General features: G+C 34.9%; 1 protein-coding gene across 4 annotated transcripts in view; it reads left to right on the plus strand.

Moving 5' to 3' along the window:
* The window catches only part of CERT1 (ceramide transporter 1), a 104,112-nt gene that overhangs the window by 76,276 nt on the left and 9,213 nt on the right, over positions 1 to 18,623 (plus strand). For 3 of the 4 annotated variants that reach the window (XM_077759925.1, XM_077759924.1, XM_077759922.1), the window contains 4 exons: positions 6,171 to 6,257; positions 8,689 to 8,781; positions 9,284 to 9,361; positions 16,173 to 16,268. In XM_077759925.1, the coding sequence (XP_077616051.1) occupies positions 6,171 to 6,257; positions 8,689 to 8,781; positions 9,284 to 9,361; positions 16,173 to 16,268 (354 nt within the window). The remainder of the gene's footprint in view (positions 1 to 6,170; positions 6,258 to 8,688; positions 8,782 to 9,283; positions 9,362 to 16,172; positions 16,269 to 18,623) is intronic. The other variant, XM_077759923.1, reaches the window with a different exon arrangement.

The raw sequence follows: 18,623 nt of genomic DNA on the forward strand, positions 1-18,623 counted from the left end.
GCAGGCAGAGAGAGGCGGAGACACAGAATCTGAAGCAGGCTCCAGGCTCTGAGTTGTCAGCACAGAGCCCAATGCAGGGCTTGAACTCACAAACCGGAGATGGGACCTGAGCGGAAGTCAGACACTTAACCGACTGAGCCACTCAGGCCCCCTGGTTTGTTAACTTTCTTAAGAGGAACCTTACACCTGAGGGAGTTTGCTGAGTTCAGACACTCCTAGCCTTGTTCCAAAATAGGTGTTTTTCTCCACCCAGGGACCTCAAGCCCTAACCTTTCCCTCTCTGTCTACTGAATCCTATCTTCTCCTATCATAAGTGATTTTTTTTTTTAATTTTTAATTTTTTATTTTTGAGAGGCAGAGACAGAGTGTGAGTAGGAGAGGGCAGAGAGAGAGGAAGACACGGAATCCGAAGCAGGCTCCAGCCTCTGAGCTGTCAGCACGGAGCCCAACGCAGGGCTCGGACTCACAAACTGAGTCCTCTTTCCTGTGAGGATGATAATTTTTAATGTTATCTTCTAATTCTTCTTGTTTTTAATAAAAGCAACTTATGCAAGAAAAAAACTGAGTAAAATACAGAGAAAAAGATTTTAGTCTGTGCTGTTATATATACTTTGAGGTCCTGTCCATAGCAGAACATGAGCTTGTCCTCATTGCATTGTCCTTATTTTTTGAAAATATCTGAAACCATCTTCTTGTCTCTTGTTTATTGTTAAGCATTGAATAAATTCTCCCTCTCCATATACACACACTGATATTAAAATTTTAAGATATTTTTCCACAATATTTCTTAGAGGAAAAAAGTATAAGAAATATATCTGATAATAGTCATTAATTATTGTTGATATTCCTGAAATGCACATTTTAAAAATGGAGTGGCAAGGAATGTCATTTAGATAGACTGATAAAATAATTATGGTTAGTTTATTTTTAAGATAATAGAAGAAAAATTTCTCGCCATTTTTTTCTAGAAAGGAAAAAAATAGAGTTGCTATTAACTATTTTTTTAAAAAATGTTTATTTGAAAGAGAGCTAGCACACGTGTGTGCGAACAGAGAAGAGGCAGGGAACTGTGAGATCAAGACCTGAGTTGAAATCAGAGTTGGATTAGCTGACTGAGTCACCAGGCACCCCCAAGTATTTTTATGTTGCAATTGATTTCCAGCTGTGGAAATTCATTACGATGAGACTTGAGCTATGATACTTCAAAAAAAATTTGTTTTATAGTTTATTTATTTTTGGGACAGAGAGAGGGCATGAGTGAGGGAGGGTCAGAGAGAGAGGGAGACACAAAATCTGAAGCAGGCTCCAGGCTCTGAGCTGTCAGCACAGAGCCTCATGCAGGGCTCGAACCCATGAACCATGAGATCTGACCTGAGCCAAGGTCGGATGCTTAACCGACTGAGCCACCCNAATATTATGCTAAGTGAAATAAGTCAGTCAGGAAGACGGATATATGTTTTCATTCATATGTGGAACTTGAGCAACTTAACAGAAGACCATGGGGAAAGGGAAGGGGAAAAAATAGATAGAAACAGAGAAGGAGGGAAGGAAACAATAAGAGACTTAAATACAGAGAACAAACTGAGGGTGGATGGGGTTGTGGGGAAGAGGGGAAAATGGGTGATGGGCATTGAGCAGGGCATTTGTTGGGATGAGCACTGGGTATTGTATGTAAGCGATGAATCACGGGAATCTACGCCTAAAACCGAGAGCACACTGTACACGATGCATGTTAGCCAATTTGACAATAAATTATATTTAAAAAAAAAAAAAGAATGAGTGAGCTGAGAAAATACTAACCAGGTGCACAGCATAGAATGTTTCTTGTAGGGGCTGAGAAGTAGGAAAACTTTTGAAAGCCAGGAGCTTAAAAAAAATAAATAAATAAACCTAAGAATATTTTGCCCCCAGGGGAACTGAAAGACCTAATCTGTGGAGGGTGGAGCCAATTGTGAGGAGGGAGTGTTAAGCTTGGCATGCAAGGTCTACAAGAATCCTTACAGATCCTCGGGCAATGGATTTTTTTTTTTTTTTTTTTTTTACAAATAGTTTATTGTCAAATTGGTTTTCATATAACACCCAGTGCTCATCCCCACAAGTGCCCTCCTCCATGCCCATCTCCCCCCTCCCCCCCACATCNCCTGTGATACTTCAAAATTATTAAGCTGTCAATTATCCCTTGGAGAATGTGTAAAATTCCTATAATTAGGTATCATTAGGGTTTTAAAAAACCAAATTACTCAAATATAAGCTAGTTTAATTTAAACTTTTATTCTGAAGCTAAACAGATTGTTTTTGTTACTTTTGGTTTATTTTGGGGGTAAACTATCAACTTTTTAAAATTACCTAATTTGTTCATATTATAAATAAAATCAGATGTTCATATAGGCAGATTATAGAAAATGCAACAAAGCCCATGTGTGTTTAAAAATTATAGTACCACTTTATCTCCTACCAGCCACATAGAAGTATAGTTGCATACTTGTTTACCTTCGCTTCTGTCAGCATGGGTTTTGGGGGGCAGGGTGGTGGAAAGCAAGGTGGAAGAAGGAGGAGCATTGTGCTGAGTTTATTTGTTCACTAGTTTCAGATTTTTTTAATTGCTTTATTTATTGATATGACTTTCTTAAAAAAATGTTTATTGGCCATTTGTATTTCTTCTCTAATGATTCACTTATCCATGTCCCTGAACATTTNCAGCATTCAAGAGTCTCTCATGGATTTTAAGCAAGAGAAGTTTTCAGAAAATCAATCTTGCTCCCTGTTGCGCGGGTAATATTGAAGCTGACAGCTATTGACTAGGAGCTTCCAAGACTTGTCAGTCTTACAGGTGAGAATTGAAGATAGCCTAAATTAAGATAGAAAGTAGGAATAGACACCAGGGTAAATTTAGATAGTTAGAAAGTAGGATTAAAGGGTGTGGTGATTGAAGGAAGGAAACTGGAAGAATCTAGAACAGACCCACCATTCTGCCTTAGATGGGTGTAGAGATAGGGGAAGAAACAGGTTTTAGACATGTTGCATATCAATTTTGAGACATTAGGTATTATTAGATACAAAGATCTAACACTGAGTGAGAAATGGATAGATAGGCTGTGGATTTGGGGAATCATCACATGATGACTAAAGCCTTAAAAATGAATAAGTCCTGTGGGGAGAGCAAGTGTAGAACCCTGAGGAACAGCCATATTTAAGGGATCCAGAGAAGAGGCTTAGATAGACAGGAATTGGGAAAACAGGAATCCAAGGGGAGAGAACTCTTCCAAGAGCGTCATTAACGTAAGAAATGCTGCTAATGGAGCAAGTAAGGTAAAGATTGGTGTGTCCCACAGATTTAACAATGAATAGCTCTTTTCCTTGGTAAGCATGATGAGTTAAAAGGGGCTTCAGTTTTTTAATAAAGGAAACTTTATTCCAATTACTTTAGTTCTCCCTCCCATGTGCCATCAAAGGAAAGATGTACCTGTCTTATTTGCCCGTTTAATTTATCAAAGTAGAATTTTTTAATGCTAAAGTTCCCAGTTAGACCCCTGAGACTGAAGTGATGCATAGATTGAATGAGCCTTAAAATTTTTAAANGCAGGGTGGTGGAAAGCAAGGTGGAAGAAGGAGGAGCATTGTGCTGAGTTTATTTGTTCACTAGTTTCAGATTTTTTTAATTGCTTTATTTATTGATATGACTTTCTTAAAAAAATGTTTATTGGCCATTTGTATTTCTTCTCTAATGATTCACTTATCCATGTCCCTGAACATTTTTATTTTTATTGATTTAGGAGATGTGGAAGATTAGCCTTTCATTTTTCATTTGTTTTCTTCCTTTTTCAGGTTTTCAGACTTTTGATCATTGGTTTTGCCATATAAAAGTTTTATACTTTCCTGTCATTCCTCAGTCTTTCAATGTTCTTATTGCTACATTTGGTATTGTGCTTAAAATAGCATTCCCTACTTTAAGTGTATTGTATTTTTTTTAGATTATGGAATAATATAGGAATCTATATTTTATTTTAGTGGCATATGTTGAATAAATGATCTGATTTCCATCCATCTGAAATGCAGGTACCTCTTTCTCTTTTAATGAAGAACATGGTTATTAAGGGCACTTAACTTTTTTTCACTCTGAATCCCCCTTTGGTATCAAGTGAAATACTCAGTTCTAAAATGAACTAGGGCTTGTTTTTATACTTTTTCCACTTCCTTTGGCTGTTTGTGAGCCATCTGTATTTTCATGTATGAGTACTACACTTGCATGGATTTTAGACACTAACTCAGAATGTGATCTTACTTTGGTTCTTATCAAACATTTTTGATGTTCTAATTATTGAACAAAACTTTACGGTTTTTGTCATGTGTGTCTTCAGAAATTAGTTTATAATCTTAAATTCATTCCTTAAGATTTACTATATATGCAAGCCACTATACTAGGCATGGGGATATACAGGATCCTGCCTGAGTACATTATGGGAAAACAAGCTAGTTAACAAGCAAGTATGAAGCACTGTTAGCACTGAGAGGTTTTTGAGTCAGGGATGGCTTCCCAAGGAATACAACATCTTAGCTGAAACCTTAAGAATGAGATGGAACTGGAGGATATTATGCTAAGTGAAATAAGTCAGTCAGGAAGACAGATATATGTTTTCATTCATATGTGGAACTTGAGCAACTTAACAGAAGACCATGGGGAAAGGGNGAAATATGTATGAATTCAGATTAGATTTGGGGTTGTTCCTATTTTTCTCACATCAAGCAGAGTTACATGGCTTTTACTTGAATATCTGAAATGTTTGGGATTTATGAAGGGAATCCTGTAGGAGAGAGGCCTCTGGAGTATTGTTACTGTTCTTGTTCATGATCCAGCTGGTCATTAGATGGCTGTATTAACTTAATGATAATTCATTGAAATGCGCATTGTTTGTATACTATCGCTAAAAAAAAGTTGTGTTTTTTTTTAAGTGGTCATGAAGGAGCCTCGTAGCTCTAAAACAGCTAGTGCATTAAATCAAGGTGTCTATATGCCTGTGCCAAGTGACAAGAGCATTACACCATAGTTCCTCCCACCCCTGGTTGTGGGGGTGGTGTGATGTTGCTAGGTACTTTATAATGGGATAGTGATGGCACGGGGTATTCATTCTAACTGGAAAAACTCTAGACAGGCCAGCAGTTATTCATGTGTCTTTGTATATTTTAAAATTTAGGGAACCATAAACCCAGCCTAACTTTTCAGCCTCAGCTTTTACCCTAACATGAAGCTATTGTTCCACTTACAGTCCACTCACTTGTGTCATCACAGTAGGAACATACTTTGCTTTTTTCCATTTTCTCTTTATTTATTGTACATCTGATACTGTTGAGAACTTATTACACATACATATTCCTGGCTCCACCCAAGACCCATTGAGAAGTGATTTCTGCATACGGGAGACTAGGAATTTTCCATTTAACAGCTTCCCAAGGCAATTTCCTAGGTGACTGAGAACCACTGCTTTGCCATCTAACCAGGTTTATAAGTATCAGTCCAGTTTTTCTTTCTCCATGAAATAATTGTCTTTGCTTAGGAAGATGCCCCTCAGAAAACTCTTGTCTGTACTTGTTATTGGCTGTGGATTTTCTGCAGTTTAATATGTTTTCTCTTACCAGGTACTTAGTCACAGGTGCTCACCTCTGCCACTATAGCATGAAAGGAGGCATAGACAATACCTAAATGAATGAGTATGATTGTATTCCAGCAAAACATTACTTTTATATCCTAGAATTCTCACATGTCATGAAATGTTGCTATTTTTTCTTATCCAGCCACTTAAAAATGAAATTCTCAGCTCAAAGGCCATGCACAAATAGGCAGTGGGCTAAATTTAACTCCTGGACATAGTTCACCAATGCCCCTGTTCTAAACTATCACTCTAAACACAGTGCTGGTCAGTATACAGTGAGTATATGAGTGTTGAATACATGAATTAATTGTTATGAGTGTTGAAGACATTAATTAATTGTGACGCTCATGATTTTGCACAGAGCATATGTTCCATGTCTTTGTAACATTACTTTGTATATTTACTGATTTATAAATATTTGTCAAGTCACATTTCAGCTTTTCTCTAGAGTTAATGCTAGGGTTATGAGGGTTTTATATTGTCTTTAATCAAGTGATTTTTTTCTCCCGTGTGTTTGAATAGGAAGGTCCAAACAGTCTGATTAATGAAGAAGAATTCTTTGATGCTGTTGAAGCTGCTCTTGACAGACAAGATAAAATAGAAGAACAGGTATATCTATTGCTAAAAATTCTAACATTAGGCATATTTTGATATACATTATTTTATCATATAAATAGAATTTGAAAGCTGTGAACCTAATAACCCAGAAAATGAACTGTCTACACTGAAAGTCATTTCCTTCATTGATTAATTTCTAAGCAATGAAAAAGAAACCACTGATTGTTTAAAGGAAGCATGCATAATTTACATGAAACTAAATGGAAATATTCTGCCTGTTCCCCTTGAAGTATCCAGCTTTATTATCTTTTTATTAAGAACAAGTATATACTTAATCTGAAAAAAAAATAGTCTCTGTGAATTTCTCTTTACCACAAAGCACCAACCATATGAAATCACAAGAAAGATGACCAAGAATGTAATTTTTTTTTCTAAATTACTACCATTCAATTTTTCTTTAACTCCTTTAAAGCTTTCACTACCTTCACCTTGGATTGCTTTCTCCCTTTTGACTTTGCTCAGTATTTCATCATTATCAAATTCCCAAAAGTCATACCCAGCTGTTTTTGGAAATTGAAGGAAAACATTTCTTAAATCTTTTAACTCTAGTTTCAGGATTAGTATGATCCTTTGCCTTCTAGTTCTGCAATAGCGCAGGTACCATATATGCCACTAGATGGTGCTTAAGGGCGAATTTTAGTCACTTCCCCAGGGCTTTAAGCATCTGGCAAATAAATTAGTAAGTGTATCAGTTATACTACAAATTAACTTGTGTAGATAAGTTGGCTTTTCATTCTTTGTCATTGCTAAGGTGGTCATGACTGTTAGGCCCATTTACTGGTCTGTCTCCCTGATGGTAAATCACCTGCAAGACTGACATTTTCTTTCCATGTTTCTTTTTCATTGTTTTTTTAATATCATAAGTGATAAAAAGGTGTTGTTACATTAATTTATAAAGCATATCGCTCATTCAAAAGATATTATACAGCATTAAGAGTGGAAACTTTCAGTTCCTAAATGAGCTCCATTTTTGGATACCTAAAGTATTTCCTGGAAGAGTGTCATTGTGTTTGACTTTTTAGATTTTGTTGTTTTGGGGTTTGTTTTGTTTTGTTGTTGATTTTTTTTTTTTTTTTTTTTTTTTTTTTTTGTTGTGTTTTTTGTTTTNTTTTTTTTTTTACTTCACTGTGGTGTTTTTTATTTTGATTTTCTTTTAATCTAAGTTGTTCTATTCTGGGAGAGTAGGTCAAGACAACTTCAATCTAAATTTTGTAAGTGACTAACTATGTAGCTGTAAACTTATCACTAAATTATCTGGGCCTTGGTTTTCTAATATATAAAACAAAGAGTTACACAAGGTATTTCAAATTATCTTTTCTGGCTCTAAAATCCTACTATGCTGGATATTAATACAGTGGTTAAGTTAGAGTTTTAAAGGATCGATGAAAACTTTTATAAACTTTCGAAGAAAAATATTCATGAGACTATTTAACTTCAGTCTGTTCTTGACATTCTGGTAGATACTCTACCAAATAGGGTCATTAAACAGACCATGATTTTCCTTGCCTAATAGACACATTGATATCACAAAGATAATTATAGTGTGGCAATAATTGGGAGTAGTATGCTTTAGTAATCCATGAAATGAGTTCCAAAGATTCAGATCATTTCCCTCATTATAGGCAGTAGATGTTGCACAGGCTCTCCACAGCACAACCACTGCTTAGGCATTCTTCAGTGATACATTTTTGAGTTTACGTTGTTCTAAGTTATTTGCCAACATAAAGATATTTTCAGTAAAGTGGTGAGTAAGAAATGAGATCTTAACAGTCCTGTTCAGATAGTGCTGAATAGAGATTACTACTTGTCTTATGCATAGTTAAAAGATGAGTACACACACAACACAGCACAGGTTCTGGTACATCATATTTAGTATACATTGAATAACTGAGAAGAAATTAAGCAAGCTCAGGAGGAGGAAGGAGGTTAAGTGACAGTTTAACAGGTGTGAATACCTTCATAGAAAAGAGAGAAGATATCCATTGTAGGGTCTTTGGAACATAACTGAAGCAATTGATGATACTTGTTCAGTTGGTACAGCTCTGCAGCCCTAACAAAGTTGAATAATTTGGCCAGAGTTTGGATGTAAGAAAATTACTTTAACAACAGTGTTAATAAAGATTCATAGTAAATAATGCCATGCTGGTATTGGAGAGTCTGACTAGGGGCAGAATCAAAGAACCGATCCCTGGTCAAAGTTAGTACCTTACGGAGTCTGATAGAAGAGATTGAATTAGAATACATGAATTAAGTGTCAGGATTTAGCAAGGCTTGTACCTTTTAAGTATTTTTGTGATTCAAGTATTTATAAGTACTGAAGTGTTCAGTAATTAAATATTGGTAGTTCCAGGTTATATTATCCATTCTTAAGCTGCAAAGTACACTTTAAAACCTTCCCACCTAACATTACATGTTTTCTTAGTCACAGAGTGAAAAGGTCAGATTACATTGGCCTACATCTATGCCATCTGGAGATGCCTTTTCTTCTGTGGGGACTCATAGGTTTGTCCAAAAGGTAAGCTAATATCAGAGCTCACTGAAATTATATATTGTACTGCTCTTCAGTGTGGATGGAACTATCTTGTATAAGTTTTCACTTTTCTTGAATTTAGGTGATGAGATTTTTTGGTATTGTATGTTTTTCCTCCAAAGCGGTTAGAAATCATTTTCTGAATTATAATGGTTCTTTCTTTTTTCTTTAAGGGGAAAGTGGGAATGGGGGTGGTTAGGAGTAGCTAGTCTGATAGTTAACCACAAGCATAACTAGTTATATTAAATCACTTTTTTCTTTGGGGTTAAGTGGTATCATGCTGTATTACTAGAAGCACTGCATTCTTTTTAGAAAGATTTTGGAGCATAAACCATAATAGGTGCATGAAGTCAGCACTTGCTGCTGAGCCTGTTTCATATGGTGCTTTGTTCTCTCTTTCTTTATCTTGTGTTTGGAAGTTGGTACTGAATGCTCTGTTGTGCCTTTGTTCTGATTACTTGGTTTTTTCTTTGTCTGTCTCTGGTAGCCCTATAGTCGCTCTTCCTCCATGTCTTCCATTGATCTCGTCAGTGCCTCTGACGATGTTCACAGATTCAGCTCCCAGGTACTGTATGAATGTATAGAGTGGACTTGGGGCTTTCTTTGCTATATTTCAGCCTGTCTTCCCAGTTCCTAGATATCTTTCGGTTAGGTCACTTGTTTTGGTTTTGAATTTGATATAGTAACAATAAGCATTAAAAAGTCCTTCCTTATCTACTTAACAGTTCCTCTATCAGGCTTGCATGTGCCCTTTGTATCCTGCACTGTGAATGAATAGCTTGGAATTTTGCCAGTGAGGAGGTACTCCTGAAAGATTTCAAATTGAATTGAAACAAGTAGAAGATACCAAGTTTTTAAATACCATGTAGTTTCTTTAGACAGGATTCAGCAATCTTGATGAACGTGGTTTACAGGATATGTTATAGCATAAAAGCAGGTTTTAACAATCTCGCTTTTAATCTCAAGTATTTCATAATTCAACAGAGAAATACCTTTTTAGATAATATTTGTCTCATTACTATTGTTATACTAAGTTCCATTGAACAGATGGTATTTTCATTATGCAAATTACCCTTGATATTATAAATTAATATTCCTCTTCATTTACATTATTAAGGATTTAGGAATTTAAGACAGAAAAGTACATGCTTGCTGTCTCTGCCCTCATAATAATGTCAAAGTATTATCGAAGGAATATTTTTTAGTATCAGCATTAGTTTTTTAAAGGTTAAATCATTGTATCTTTGTAATTGAGCTTTGTATCTTTATGGTGATTGCTTTTTATGGGATTGCATTATGTTATGTTAAGAAACTGAGCTTTCTAGTCAGAATGACCAAGTTTAAATATTGGTTAGTTGCATGACAATTTTTCTAACTCTTCTGTGCTTCACTTCTATGATCTAGCCAGGACTGTGATCTGGCCAGAGCCTGGCATGTAGTAAATGCTAAATAAGTGTGTGAGCTTTTATTAGCTGTTATATAGCTATTTATTAGCCATTGTAACTATAATAATTTCCTTGAACTAATCAAAGTTTTCTACATTATTTTTTCCCTATCAGAGTACAGTTGACCCTTGAACAATGCTGGGATTGGGGCACCGACCCCTCCTCCCAACTCAGTCAAAAATCCACATAAAACTTTTAACTCCCCAAAAACTTAACCACTCAGCCTACTGTTAATCATAACCTTAACGGGAATATAAATAGCTGAGTAAATATATTTTGTATGTTACATATATCTATTCTTACAATAAGGTAACCTAGATAAAAGAAAATGTTATTAAGAAAATCATAGGGAAGAGAAAATACATTTGTAGTCCTGCACTGTATTTATTGAAACAGATTCATATATGAGTGGACCTGCATAATTCAATCGTGTGATGTTCCAGGGTCGTCATTCCAGTAAAAGTTTTTTAAAAGTCCTAATTTAAAACAGATTTCTTAGTTTATACATATGAATAAAATGACATTTGTTTTTAACTACACAGAAAAGAAGAAAATTAAGTTCAAGACTCAAAATGTATTCTTTGACTTTTGCAGCTTTTTTCTCCTTAAACATTTCAGAGAAAGAGATGTATCATTTCTGCTTCAGAAATCACCTAGAACCAAACTTATTCTAATATTTCTTAATCCTGTTTATCCATTTGTGCAGGCTTTTTGAAGGCATCTCATATTTGCAATAAATCTGTGACAAAACTAGATGATATTGGGAGACTTTGGTTTATTGTGCTAAGCTCCACCTTGCATTAAAGTAATAAAGAGACTAAAGCTCATCGGTACTGGTCACCAGTTTTCTTTAAAATACAGGAATACACACGCTATAAATGAAAACACAATGAAAGCTATAAAAGAGTGTTAAGCCACTGAGAGGTGCCTAAGAATTAAGGCTTCAGAACGTAGACCTCGGACCCAAGCTGTAGAGCTATATAAAACAGCTGAAATGCTTCAAGTACAGATGAATATATCACTGAGATGCAGGTGCCCATGTTTTTACAAGACTTTGCCAAATTGTAGCATACTTATTTATATTTTGTGTAACTCATGTATATAAGTTGAGAAAGATCTTTCTGTTAGAAATTTTTCATATATGATGCTTGTGGTTATTCAGAATCTTTTTTTAGCTTTTGATTATTATACCGTTTTACTTATCTGTTTTGAAAGAAAAAGTGCATGTGCCCATATACAAACAGGGTAGAGGCAGAGAGAGAAGGAGAGAAAGAATCTTAACCAGGCTCCACACCCATCTCAGAGCCCAATTTGGGGCTTGATCTCCGGACTGTGAGATCAGGACCTTAACCAAAATCAAGAGTTGGATGCTTAACTGACTGAGCCACCCAGATGCCCCTTATCGTACTGTTCTATTTGCCAAAAGAGGCAAAATTGAAGAATAATGACTTTGTGGTCTTCAAGTATTTATGGTCCTTGCTAAAGTCTTTGTTGTCATTAGCAGACTTGGGCTCTGGCAGTTAACTATTAATTTGGCTTTGCCATGTGTGTACAAATCTTGGCTCATGACTACTTTGTTCTTGATGAGGTTAGGTTCATGCTCCTGATTGAGTAGAATAATTAAACATAGAACTGAAAGATGTTCTGAAAATAACTTCAAATAAAATATGTGAATCTCCTAGAAAATTAGTAGCAACACATGAGTCTATCTATTTGGCAAATTTGAGGAATGAAATAAATAGCTCTTACAGTGTACAGAAAGTAGAAAGAACTTGGATTTATAAATTGATCTTTTGTGTCATATTTATTTGCATAACACAATAACCACTGATGTCACCTCAAAAATCAAAGAGCAGAAAATAAAAAATCATTCTCTATTTGGAAAAAAAAAATAACAAAAGGTGGGTAATACATCAGATTAATCATTAGTGAACATTATTGCAAAAACAGTTCTATATAAAGCTCTTTCCCCCCTTTATGTCCATAGTGACACTTTATTCTTGTGGTAATTATTTAACCCCTCCCCAGTTTATTGTATAATAATACATGTTAATTTTAGCAGAACTAGAAAGTAGAGTAAATAAAGTAAAATATCAGATCACTATTCATATTCTCATGCGTATCCTTTTTCCATGTATATAAGAAATCAGTCACATTCATTGATTAAGGGCACACACTTTAATAATTGTCTTTTCCTACCAAAGTAAGTAATTCAGTATATTGCTTTATGACCAAGCCTTTTTTTTTTTTTTAACATATAATTAAGCCCATCTTCTCATTGGTAAATATGGATCTTTATCTCCTTGTCTGTTACATGGATGTGCATACTGGATTTACCTACTCACCTAATATTGAACATTTAGTTTGTTTTCAGTTTGTCTCTGTTATAAATAGTGCTACAGGAGCATCCTGATAAATACACCATCCTTTGTATGTGCCTGTGTGTATATCTTTGTACACTTACCAGCTGTTTCCTTAGAATACATTCATAGAACTAGAACTGTTAGGACAAAAGCCATATACATTTCTAATTTGTTTTTAATTTTTATTGCCAAACTGTTCATTAAAAAAGTTGAACCAGTGACACTCCCAGGTCAATTTTCTTTTGTTATGTTGACAGTGAATACACTGAATATTATAATTCAGTTACTTTTTGCCAGTCTCAGAGACTAAAAATTTTGCTTCTTGGCCTTTTGTATGTCTTCACTGAACTGTTTAAGTCCTTGTCCATTTTTCCTTTGTGTTAGCAGTGTACTGTTAAGTTGTTATTAATAAGTTATTCTGTCCAACAAATCCCTCTATGATTGTAACAATAAGCATAGTTGTATTCCTTTCACATGAGTGAGAGAGATCTTAGCAGCCTTAGAGCACTTCTAGACTTTTGTTTATTACATCAAAGGGCAATTTTCTTTTAAAATTCTGTATTGATAATGTTAGAAAAATCCATTTAGCCTCCTCAGATAGCATACTGAGCGACTCAGATGGGAAGTGAAAGAAAAGGCTAGAATTGGAGCTCCATCATCTCTTACTTTAACTGTGTTTTATCTCCATTTTTCGTAGTTAATTTGCTATGGAGATGCTTTGTATGTCATCTCATCATTTTCAACTCTAGGTCCAAAAAAAAATCAAAGGCATGATTCCTGAAATTATACTACCAAATTAAAACTAGTGAATGCTGTGAAAGCAGATGAAACCTGCTTTAATGATTTTGATCCAGTCTTTTGTTTTAAAGTGATAGCAGATGTGACTAGTAATATTATTTCCTAGTGTATCAAATTTTGAGCCTAATGAAGTGGTAAATTTTGCTTGTGTTTATCCTTGTCATCTAACTTAATGTTTCCCAAGTATTTGGGATATGCAGTCATAAGTGAAAACAGTAAAGAGATCATTAGGTTAGATGGAACTGTCAGTGTGGACACAAATGTGTGAGTCACTGCCCTAATAGTAACATTGACTACTTCACATTTCATTGCAGTGAACATGAAATTGTTTATAGTGAGATTTCACCTGTATCACTTCTCCTTCTTAATCTCAGTGTTATTACCTCAAGGAAGATGCCATAATGGATAAAGATTCCATGATGAAAGCTTTGCAGAAATGGTTACTACAATAATTGGGTACTTCAATTTCTTTAATTTCCTAGAAGCACAGCGCTAAATTAATATTGTTTGTTTCTTGCCCAGTTAAGTCAAGGAAGTACATGAGAACAAAAGACTGAACACTTTTCCATAGATGCAGTGGTAACTAAGATAGGAATACCATTTTTTCATCTATCTAGAAAGACAGTGTTAAATATGCTTACTGCACATTGTTTTAACTTACGTTACCGGCTGTCAATTTATATTTGTGCAATCTATAGTTTTTAGGAGACCAAAACACAACAATGTCTTCTCATTATTCCAACATTTGAAATAATTTATCGAGAATAATCTCCCAAACAAAAACACAATTACCTTTGTACTTTGCAACAAAAGCAAAAATGGTACTAAAATTTTTTTTAAACAACTCTTTTTTAACAATAAAATCCTTTCATTCTTCTTTCCTAAGTGGTCAATTTGACCTAGGTCTTACTTCTGTGAAAAAATTTTTTTCTGCCTCTAATCTCATAATAAATACAGGTCTTCTCAACTTGTATTGTCCTACCTATAAAGTACATATTTCAAATATGAAGATTTTTAATATCTTTTGATCTAAAAAGTGTAAAAATTTTCCCAGTCACGATGTGATACAGACAAATGAATCATGCTAGTGCTGTGGCTGTTGTTTTATTTATGTATACTAATTGATACTTTCTGTATTCCTTCCTCTTTGGGAACTCAGTTACATTTTGTATGTCCTTAGAATTTGGAATCCTGCATTAGTCTTTGCTAGTTACTCTCAGCAGATTTCACATTTATAGGGGCATATAAATGTTTCCAGGCAGCCCCTGGAGTTAGGTCTTCTAATGAAGCCTTTTTAAAATTATAGAATGTACTATTAGTTACATTATTTTAAATTTCTTTCAGGTCTGTAGCCCAGTGCCATTCACATTGTTTTGAAGATAATAAGTTTTTAAAGATGTAAAATGTTAGTGTTTATTTAGTACAGAAATAGATTGTAGAGCCTCAATATAAAGTTTTTATCAAAAACTTTCATGATTATTACCAGTGACACTTAGAGTCATACCTAACTTAGCAAAAATGCATTCTGAATCAAGAAAACTTTATGTAGCAGAAGTATATGTCACTGTAACACATTAGTAACATCCTTCTGTGTAGAACAATTATACCTCCAGAGTTAATAATTTTAAGAATTTTTGCCCCCAAATCATTAATATATTTATTTCAAAATATAATATAAACCTGGTTCTTTTTCTGTATCCCTAATGAGCACAGTAGACTTTTGTAATAAGTAAACTTAGGAATAAATTAAGCTGAAGTATAATATACATATTTCCAACTGTTTTCCTGCCTCTGATGTACTTATTGTATAAAACAAAATGATGAGTAAAAGGTTAGAAAATGGAGCTTAAAAAAAGCGTCTCTGCATAGATGATAAAGGAAACAGCTCCTTCAGAGACCATCTTTTTATCATTTCACTTCTGTTTCAAAACATGTTTCAGACTAGGAGAGTTTGCAGATAGCACTCACATGAAATCTTACCAGTAAATGATTGTGGATTCTGGGAGTGTGAAATACTCAGTTTTATTTAAAGTTCATATAAGATGTGTAGGAGTAACTGGTGATAGTTTAAAAGCAGAGGTTTTATTTAAATTTTGGAAAAAAGACAGTAATTTAAAAGAAGACACTAAAAGGTGATTATTTGTAAATGTTTGCATATATGATTATGAGCATTTTCCCTAAAAGAAAGCAAAACAATGAAATTGAAGTCAAGTAAGTAGGGGATTGGTTATTTTTTATTCATGGTAAAAGTGAAATGAAGTTTATCAGTGAGGTAATGAAGGTTTTGTTATCATTTTGTAGGGAAACCTTGCCATATAACAAACTGGTATCTGGGTAGTCTTAAACATAAAAGCACTGGACTAGATTGTCTCGTCATGTCCCTTTTACCCTTAGTGTCCCATGATTTTTTGTTTTAAAATACTTTTTCTGTAAGGAAACATTTTCTGGTGAAGGATGGAACTTTATTTTCTCCCAGAAAATGCTTATTTTTGCTCACTTGCTTTACATTGGGCCAACATATGTTATATGAGTGAAACATTTTCCTTCTCTGCATTTCTCCCTCCTGTGATTAACCTGGATATGATATCTGGAATGTGGACTAAACTCTACAACACTGTATAAAATCTACTAACCTTTGTGCATCTGGTTGCTCAGATTTCTAAGAACATCATTTCTAAACTGAAATAAACTGAATACCATTCTCTTTTAGAGATGATGACATGGCTGTTCATTGGATTTGGATTCTTATGGCTGTATTTTTCTTTCCAAGGTTGAAGAGATGGTGCAAAACCATATGACTTACTCACTACAGGATGTAGGTGGAGATGCTAACTGGCAGTTGGTTGTAGAAGAAGGAGAAATGAAGGTAATTCCCAGTAAAATGTTAGAGATTGCTAATTAGAGCTCTGTTACAGTCATATTATCATTACTGCCCAGTGATGTGAAGGAGGGTAGCATTGTAAAATTCCTTTTAAACAGATTATTACATATGATCAAAGAAATGAACAAACCATTATGTTTTGCCTGAGCCAGGGAGAAAATAAAATCTGGGGGTTTAGATATGAATAAATCATAATTAGCTGATGGCTCTCATAATTAGCTGAAATTTGGATATTTCTCTTTATTTATTTTTTAATTTTTGAATGTTGTACCCAGATGTCACTTTGTTCCCCCTTATGGTCTATACTTCTAGTCCTTTCTCTCACTGCATCTTCTTTCGATATTTGGAGGTGGGTCTGCTAATCTTGTTCATATCCTTAAATACCAGAGACCGAGAATAAGAGCAAGGAACAAGATATAGAGATGGATTCAAAACAGCAGCTACATTGAATTTTGGATTACCTCATGCCCAAGGCTACACTAAAGATAAAGAGATGTTTAATAAGCCATTTCCAACCTGAAACTTTTGTTGGGGAAGGGGGATATTGACTTGTAAAGATACTGTTACTTGTCTCTTTCTGATGATGTATTGAATGAAGAGCACAGATGAGTAGTGGAGAAAACTGGAAAAGAAACAGTTCTCTGTGGTTTGAAACATTGTTTTACACTGAGGAGAAGCATTTGAATTATGTATAGAAATGAAATCAAAGTTGTGACAAAGGTGAGGGAAGGGTATTTTAGACCAAAAAAAAAACCAAAAAAAGGGCGAAAACTTGAAGGCAGACTTTTTTTTTCAGGAGTTTTGAATAGACTATATTGACCAGAAGTATTCTAACAATAGAAATAAGTATTAGATGTTGGAATTTCCTTTCCTCTTGAATAGAGAACGAATTAAGAAAGAAGAAACAAGAGACAAGCAAATGAGATACCAAATGAAATACCAAAATGTTAGCTATAAATCTTGTATGCTGAGGAGTACCTGGGTGGCTAAGTCAGTTGAGCCTCTGACTTTTGGCTCAGGTCATGCTCTCACAATTTGTGGGTTTGAGCCCCGTGTCAGGCTCTGTACTGACAGCTCAGAGCCTGGAACCTGCTTTGGATTCTGTGTCTCCGTCTTTCTCTGCCCCTCCCCTGTTTGCACTCTCTCTCACTCAAAAATAAACCAACATTTTTTTAAAAATCTAATAAGCTGATTGGAAAATACAGCTTTAGATCAGCAGCCACAAGGTCTTGCTAATCTATTACCCCAGAATTAAGCATGTTTTTGACATAGCTAGATAATCACAGGCCTTCCCCCGAGAGTAAACTCCAAAAGAAAACCAGAATACATATTCTCTGTGGAGAAGGGTGAGCCAAGCCTACCAGCCCTTATTCTGTACTTGACATTCATTTGTCCTTCTTTCACCCGTAGGGAGGAGAAAGTGAAGGGGCACAGAGAAACCAGAACCTGATAGTCTAGATGAAGTCCCTCCATGTGGAATGAAGAATAGAGAATAAGTGTTCCTACAGCCCACAACATTATAAAGAGAGGGATTGGATTGTGGATAGTATAAAATAGCCCACTGGAGACAGTAGCCTATTGTCTATAGCAGTAGGTTAGCCACTGTATGCAAAGTAACATTTTAGGAAGATAAAGCTCATAAAGAAGAAACCAGAGACCAAATATACCACTTAAGAGAGTCAGGTAGATAGTGATGAAAGCCTACCTAAAAGAAGTAACCAGTAGTAGAGGAGTCAGGCTGTTCTCGAGGATTACTAATGAGCTTAATAGCTATGTGAAGTGTGAGGAGAGACGTTAAAAGTCTAAAGTCTCCAGTTCAGGTGACTGCGAAAATAGTCCCAATAACACAAATAAATAAGCATGTAGGGAAAAGTAGTTTGGTGAGGGACATTTTAAAAAAGAAACTGTATGTGAAATGCCTAACAGTATCTGGACCCATAAACTATTCCATAAATTGAGATCTAGTGCTTCCTGTAATAATACGGTGATTCATTTCATGTTCATGAAATGAACTTCTTGTAAAACTTTCTAAAGTAGCGAACTTATAATTTTGAAATAATTAATTTTACTTAGCACTTTAGGTAAATAACTTCAGTATTTAAAATAGCAAGACAGCATAGATCCTCATGCCATTTTAGCTTTCAGTCATTGATACAATAAAAAATTGAGAGCCTACTGTGTTTCAGATACTATTCTAGATGCTGGTTCTGAGGCATTGAGGAAAACTGCTGTACATCAGTATCCTTAAGGAGATGATGTTCTCACCAGGCTTAATTTAACAACTCATGTAATTAGGTGTTCATTGCATATGCATGTTTCTCATAATTGAAGTTTACCTCA

Source organism: Crocuta crocuta, unplaced genomic scaffold (genome assembly GCF_008692635.1).
Source record: "Crocuta crocuta isolate KB4526 unplaced genomic scaffold, BGI_CrCroc_1.0 scaffold162, whole genome shotgun sequence".
Lineage (NCBI taxonomy): Eukaryota > Metazoa > Chordata > Mammalia > Carnivora > Hyaenidae > Crocuta > Crocuta crocuta.